General features: G+C 44.3%; 1 protein-coding gene across 5 annotated transcripts in view; it reads left to right on the top strand.

The window, feature by feature from the left end:
* The window catches only part of CEACAM1 (carcinoembryonic antigen-related cell adhesion molecule 1 (biliary glycoprotein)), a 21,593-nt gene extending 16,073 nt beyond the window's left edge, over positions 1-5,520 (top strand). For 2 of the 5 annotated variants that reach the window (XM_011936542.1, XM_011936539.1), the window contains 4 exons: positions 324-453; positions 1,182-1,234; positions 1,871-1,902; positions 3,588-5,520. In XM_011936542.1, the coding sequence (XP_011791932.1) occupies positions 324-453; positions 1,182-1,234; positions 1,871-1,902; positions 3,588-3,707 (335 nt within the window). In that variant the 3' untranslated portion in view covers positions 3,708-5,520. The remainder of the gene's footprint in view (positions 1-323; positions 454-1,181; positions 1,235-1,870; positions 1,903-3,587) is intronic. The other 3 variants (XM_011936543.1, XM_011936541.1, XM_011936540.1) reach the window with 2 other exon arrangements.
* The last annotated feature ends 1,831 nt before the right edge of the window (positions 5,521-7,351 follow it).

Here is a 7,351-nt window from a genome sequence, read left to right as displayed (position 1 = left end):
GCTGAGGCAGGAGAATTGCTTGAACCCAGGAGGCAGAGGTTACAGTGAGCCAAGATCTCCAGCTGCACTCTAGCCAGGGTGACAGAGCAAGACTCCGTCTCAAAAAAAAAAAAAAAGAAAAGAAAAGAAAAAAAGAAACATGGTGATTGAAAAAAAAATTGCAAGGATATATTTAGCTAATCACTTTCCAGCAACCTTCCTACAATGAAACTGTATTCCCTGAAGGAACTATTAGAAACTACTTCATTCTGAGAGTTGTTTCCCAGCCCCCACTGTAAAATAATTTCACCTTCATTTCTTCTCCTTTTTTCTTTCCATGACAGATAATGATCCAGCACAAGAAAATGGCCTCCCAGCTGGGGCCATTGCTGGCATTGTGATTGGAGTACTGGCCCTGGTTGTTCTGATAGTAGCAGCCCTGGCATGTTTTCTGCATTTTAGGAAGACTGGCAGGTATGATGGCCTTTCCTCTTGTTCTGTTTCCTCCAAGGCTGACTGCCATGCTTGGGAGAGGGAAAGAATTTCTTTGCCTGTCTCTGGGCCTGGATCTCATTCTCCTCCCACTAAACTCCTGCTTCTTGGCACTAATTCCCACAGGTTTCCTCTTCCCTGGTCTTCATGCTCCCTATCTCCCATTATCTCCTAGACAAGGCTATTCCAATCCCCATCTAATCTAGAAGAAGAGACTCAAGTATGTTTCTCTGTCCCCTAGTCAGGGAAAGCAAGGTCTAAGAAGGAAAACAAATGAAAACATGGAAGAAGCAGCAGGAGAAAGCAAGTCACATGTTCTATTGACCACAGCAGGAAGAGGAGGGAGAAATAGCATAGGAAGAGAACCTAAGAGAAAGCAAAAACAATCAAAGTCCTCTTGAACAATAGACAGAGAAGAAAAAAAAAAAAAAGTATCTACCCCAGAAAACAAAATGGGAAAGGTTTTAAGGATAGAAGTAGGCACAGAAGCAGATGATAAACAATGAAATGAAATGTGAACATCCAGCAAACAGGAAAAGATTAAACACTAGAAGGGACTGTAGTTAGACTAAGGAATGAGGCCCTCAGAAGAAAGGCAGTATGAACATCAAGGACTCCAACGAATTACCTGCTCACAGTGTCCTTCCTAACTCAAAGAACAAAGATCCTGTGCTTGGGAACAGCAGTCACAGTGTCTGCTATTTATTTAGGGCAAGCGACCAGCGTGATCTCACAGAGCACAAACCCTCAGTCTCCAACCACAGTAAGTAAAGCCACTTACCCAGGGAGAACTGGTATGTTCCACCATGTGCCTTCCCCTGGCAGGGAATCCTGGATTCCCAAACCACTCCCTCCCTTGTGAATTGTCACAGAACGGATCTCTATTTCCCAACCCTAAGTGGCATAGGTCTTCCCACCCTTCCTAGCCACAGGAGTCCCCTGAGACACATCTGAGGAGAGAGGCTCAGTCTGCCTTGGCCAGGCAGGCCTGAGGAAGATCCCGTGTTTCCAGGAGCCATTTCCTCAGCCTTACTCCTTCCACCTCCTGCCTCTATTACGAATGTGGGCACTCTCCCTTGGTGAGGCTTTCCTTGTCTTGTGGGTGCTGTGGGTGCTGCCCCTCCTTGCCACTGGAGCATGTTGGTGAGAAATACATCTGGGTAAAAATCAAGGCCTTGTGAACTGGTAGAACTCTTCATAAGTGGATTGTGGCCTCCTGTGGCTCTACTCCTGCCCCCTCTCAAGTACTAACGTGCTGGGTCTGGACCATACACTCTGAGGGAAGCAAATTCCTTAACTGATCCTTATTCTCCCCACCCTCCAACTGCCACCCCCTTCAGCTAGAATCACCTTAAGTCAGCTTTGCATTTCCATGCTAACTCTTCTTTTGCTTTTCCAGCTCAGGACCACTCCAACGACCCACCTAACAAGGTAAGCATATCGGGTTTTCATTGGCTTATTTTCTCATGGAAATGACTCTGTAGAGAATTGGTTATTCCTGAAGACACAATGTAACATCAAGTTTGGGTTAATGTTTCTCGGTGCAACAACAAAGAAATATTTGTAATCACTCCCATGAGTCTACTTTGCAGCAAGAATGTGCATTTTGGAATTATTTCCATCCTGTGTCTGAATACCGGATGTAACTCTTAGTAGCTCTATGACCCTTGTCAAGTAACCTAACCTCTTTGATCATCAGCTTTGTCATCTGTAAAATGGGCATTCTGCCTACTTCAAAGAGAAGTTGAAGGGATTAAACAAGATAACCTACATAGAGCACCCAGCACAATGGCCTACAAAAGGAAGGCACTGAATCATTCTCACTCACCTACCTTCAGTATGATCCTGCTCTTACTGTCAAAAGGATAATTTCAATTTTAATAGATCTGAGATCCTGTTTTTTATAATAATTTTATAGAATTTTCCATTTTATGGCTAGACGTGGTGGCTCACGCCTGTAATTCCAGCACTTTGGGAGGCCGAGGCAGGCAGATCACAAGGTCAGGAGATCCAAACCATCCTGGCTAACATGGTGAAATCCCGTCTCTACTAAAAATACAAAAAATTAGCCAGGAGTGATGGCGGGCACCTGTAGTCCCAGCTACTCGGGAGGCTGAGGCAGGAGAATGGTGTGAACCCAGGAGGTGGAGCTTGCCGTGAGCTGACATCACGCCACTGCACTCCAGCCCGGGCGACAGAGAGAGACTCCGTCTCAAAAAAAACAACAAAAAAAGAGTTTTTCATTTTCATTTTACCTTTTCTATAGAGCAAACACACATACTGAAAAATGCTAAATCACAATTATACTTTCACAATGTATGAACTTTCACAAGTTGAACACACCTGGGTAAGCAGCACCCAAATCATGAAATACTACAGGACCTCCCCTTAAAAAGAAACCCTTCCAGCCAGGCACAGTGGCTCACACCTGTAATCCCAGCAGTCTGAGAGGCCAAGGCAGGTGGATCACTCGAAGTCAGGAGTTCTAAACCAGCCTGGCCAACATGGTGAAACCTTGTCTCTACTAAAAATATAAAAAATTAGCTGGGCATGGTGGTGGATGCCTATAATCCCAGCTACTTGGGAGGCTGAGACAAGAGAATCGCTTCAACCTGGGAGGTGGAGCTTGCAGCAAACTGAGATCATGCCATTGCACTCCAGCCTGGGCGACCGAACGAGACTCCGTCTCAAAAAAAAAAAAAAAAAGAAAAGAAACTCTAGTCACTTCCCTCCAAAGAGTAACCACTATCCTGACTTCTAATGCTCCAGATTAGTTTTGCTTGGTTTTGTTCTTACATAAAGAAGAAATACAACATATCCTTATATGTGGCTTCTTCAACATTGCTTTGTGAGACTCATCCATATTGTTGTATGTATTTGTGGTTTACTGGTTCTCATTGCTGCATTATCCTATTCCATTGCATATATACCATAATTTCTCTCTTCTAATGATCATTCATCAGGAGGTCAGCAAGCAGAGAATGGGTAACAACAAAAGCCCTTCTCCAGAGCTAAAATTTCAAAATGGTAACAGCTTGTGGTGCTGAATCACACCAGGCAAGGTGAGGCCCTGCGCTGTGTCACCGACTTAACTGATCATTACTTGTGCTTTTCAGATGAATGAAGTTACTTATTCTACCCTGAACTTTGAAGCCCAGCAACCCTCACAACCAACTTCGGCCTCCTCATCCCCAACAGCCACAGAAATAATTTATTCAGAAGTAAAAAAGAAGTAATGAAACCTGTCCTGCTCACTGCAGTGCTGATGTCTTTCAAGTCTCTCACCCTCATCACTAGGAGACTCCTTTCCCCTGTAGCAGTAGAGGGGTGGAGACAGAAAGAATTTCCTGCTACTCTTCCTTCCTAATAGGCACCTCCAGACTGCCTGGTCACAGCCCATCCCTCAGTGTCAATAGATGAAAAGGTACATTGGGATTCTGTAGGAAACCCAACTTTCTTGTCATTGAAATTTGGCAAAGCTGACTTTGGGAAAGAGTGGCCAGAACTTCCCCTCCCTTTCCCTTTTCCCCACCTGGACTTGTTTTAAACTTGCCTGTTCAGAGCACTCATTCCTTCCTACCTCAGTCCTGTCCTATCACTCTAATTCAGATCTGCCATAGCCTTGAGGTTATATCCTTTTCCATTAAGTACATGTGCCAGAAAACAAGAGAGAGAGAAAGGCAGTAATGCCTTCTCCTATTTCTCCAAAGCCTTGTGTGAACTCACCAAACACAAGAAAATCAAATATATAACCAATAGTGAAATTCCACACCCTTGTCCACTGTCAAGAATGTCTACCCGCCAGGGTTGTCTACCTGTAGGATCAGGGTCTAAGCACCTTGGTGCTTAGCTAGAATACCACCTAATCCTTCTGGCAAGCCTGTCTTCAGAGAATCCACTAGAAGCAACTAGGAAAATCACTTGCCAAAATCCAAGGCAATTCCTGATGGAAAATGCAAAAGCACAGATATGTTTTAATATCTTTATGGGCTCTATTCAAAGCAGTGCTGAGAGGGAGGGGTTATAGCTTTAGGAGGGAACCAGCTTCTGATAAACAATCTGCTAGGAACTTGGGAAAGGAATCAGAGAGCTGCCCTTCAGCGATTATTTAAATTATTGTTAAAGAATACACAATTTGGGGTATTGCGATTTTTCTCCTTTTCTCTGAGACATTCTACCATTTTAATTTTTGTAACTGCTTATTTATGTGAAAAGGGTTATTTTTACTTAGCTTTGCTATGTAAGCCAATCCGATTGCCTTAGGTGAAAGAAACCACCAAAATCCCTCAGGTCCCTTGGTCAGGAGCCTCTCAAGGTTTTTTTTTGTCAGAGGCTCCACATAGAAAATAAGAAAAGGTATTCTTCATTCATGGCTAGAGCTAGATTTCACTCGGTTTCTAGGCATCTCAGACCAATCATCAACTACCATTCTGTTCCATGTTTGCACCTGTGCATTTTCTGTCTGCCCCCACTCACTTTCTCAGGAAACCTTGGCCTCTGCTAAGGTGTATTTGGTCCTTGAGAAGTGGGAACACCCTACAGGGACACTATCACTCATGCTGGTGGCATTGTTTACAACTAGAAAGCTGCACTGGTGCTGATGCCCCTTGAGGAAACAGGGCTGTGAGGAGGAGGATTGTTACTTAGGCCTAGCCTTTTTTAACAGCCTCTGAAATTTATCTTTTCTCCTATAGGGTCTATAAATGTATCTTATAATAAAAAGGAAGGACAGGAGGAAGACAGGCAAAAGTACTTCTCACCCAGTCTTCTACACAGATGGAATCTCTTTGGGGCTAAGAGAAAGGTTTTATTCTATATTGCCTACCTGATCTCATGTTAGGCCTAAGAGGCTTTTTCCAAGAGGATTAGCTTGGAGTTCTCTATACTCAGGTACCTCCTTCAGGGTTTTCTAACCCTGATATGGACTGTGCATACTTTCCCTCATACATGCTATGCTGTGTTATTTAATTTTTCCTGGCTAAGACCATGTCTGAATTATGTATGAAAACTGTTCTATGTTTTTATAATAAAAATAATATATCAGACATCAACATGCTGCCTCATGGTTGATACTACCTTAGACAATGTTTTTCTCTACAGGCAGAATAAACAAATTGTTCATGGGGAGTCAGAGTAAAACTATTTCTTTTTTTTTCTTTCTGAAATGGAGTCTCGCTCTGTCACCCAGGCTGGAGTGCAGTGGCACTATCTCAGCTCACTGCAACCTCCACTTTCCTGGTTCAAGCAATCCCCACCTCAGCCTCCCCAAGTAGCTGGGATTACAGGTGTATGCCACCATGCCCAGCTAATTTTTTCGTATTTTTAGTAGAGACGGGGTTTCACCCATGTTGGCCAGACTGGTTTCCAACTCCTGACCTCAGGCAATCCGCCCACCTTGGCCTCCCAAAGTGCTGGGATTACAGGCGTGAGCCACTGCGCCCGGCCGTAGGCCATAAAACTATTTCTAAGTCTACAGATATTTGATCTAGTGATCAGAGAATTAGCTAAATTCATTTGCATACCTGCTAACAAAGTGAGTCTATCTGGGAGCAACAGACCACAGCTCCAACTTCCCTGGGAGGAAGTGCCTATCTTCCTCTGGGAGAGAAGATGATCTCATGAGTAAAAGACCTCCCAGCCTTTTCATTAGGGGCCAACAACCCTTCCCACTCCGGCGGCTCCAGTGAATTAGATGTAGCAATACAAGGGTCTCCACAGGTTCATTCACCTTCTAACTCCTTCTGGTTCCCAGTTCCTTTATTCTGCCCTCTAGGAGGGTCAGATCTCTTCTAACCTGAGTAGCCTTCATTTATTAATTCTGCTAAGTACTAAGCTATAACCTCATTTCCTTCACTTCCAAGCAATTGAAACATAAGTGCTCTTTCCCTTTCCTCATCGCGTAATTTTTCCTGGCCCTCTGCAGTGCCTCCATACCCAAGATCGCTGGAAACAGCACAAAATCAGTATCCATGTTTTGGCCAAATCCAAAGGCATTTTTACGGTCCTCACACTTTTTCCTTTTACAATATCTAAGATCACAGACAACTTTTCTGTTCTGGAAAGTTCTCCTCCCTCCATATCCCACTTATGTACTGCTCCCCGACACCAGATTTAGTACTCAGACCTTTCTTATCTCCATCCACCCTCTTTCATCAGCTTAGTGACCTCTCTGGAGATGGCTCTTAATTTATATCTCTACCCCAACTACTTCCAGAACTCATGACACCCACATCCAAATACTGTCTGAAATTACCCATTTAAACAAGCTCTCCCACACAGCTCACTCATTTCTCCCAGTGACACCCTCTAAGTTTCCACAGCCCCTGCTCATTTGTTTCCAGATTCAATACATTGTGAAAGCCTCTTGATCCTTTTTTAACAACTCTCAGTTATACTGTTCTCACCATTCCCACAAACCTGACCCAGACCCTCAACAGCACGCAGTCTTGCTTGACTTCTTGTCTCCAGTCTCTCTAAAATCTTCCTTGCATATGACTGCCTCATTACCCTCCTAAAAACTAGTTCACTCCCCTATTCAAAAATCTACCATGGCCTACTCAGGCCTATTAGATAAGTTCAAACTTCTAAAGAGAAAACGTTTCTGGCCGAGCGCAGTGGCTCACGCCTGTAATCCCAGCACTTTGGGAGGCCAAGGCAGATGGATCACTTGAGGTCAGGAGTTCGAGCCCAGCCTGGCCAACATGGTGAAACTCCACCTCTACTAAAAATTTAAAAATTCACTGGGTGTGGTGGCAGGTGCCTGTAATCCCAGCTACTCTGGAGGCTGAGGCAGGAGAATCACTTGAACGGGGGAGGCAGAGGTTGCAGTGAGCTGAGATCATGCTATTGCACTCCTGCCTGGGTGAAAAAGCCAGACTCC

Source organism: Colobus angolensis, unplaced genomic scaffold (assembly GCF_000951035.1).
Source record: "Colobus angolensis palliatus isolate OR3802 unplaced genomic scaffold, Cang.pa_1.0 Scaffold154, whole genome shotgun sequence".
In the NCBI taxonomy this organism is placed as follows: domain Eukaryota; kingdom Metazoa; phylum Chordata; class Mammalia; order Primates; family Cercopithecidae; genus Colobus; species Colobus angolensis.
The sequence above is the reverse complement of the archived record's forward strand: the minus strand, read 5'-3'. Positions and strand labels throughout refer to the sequence as shown.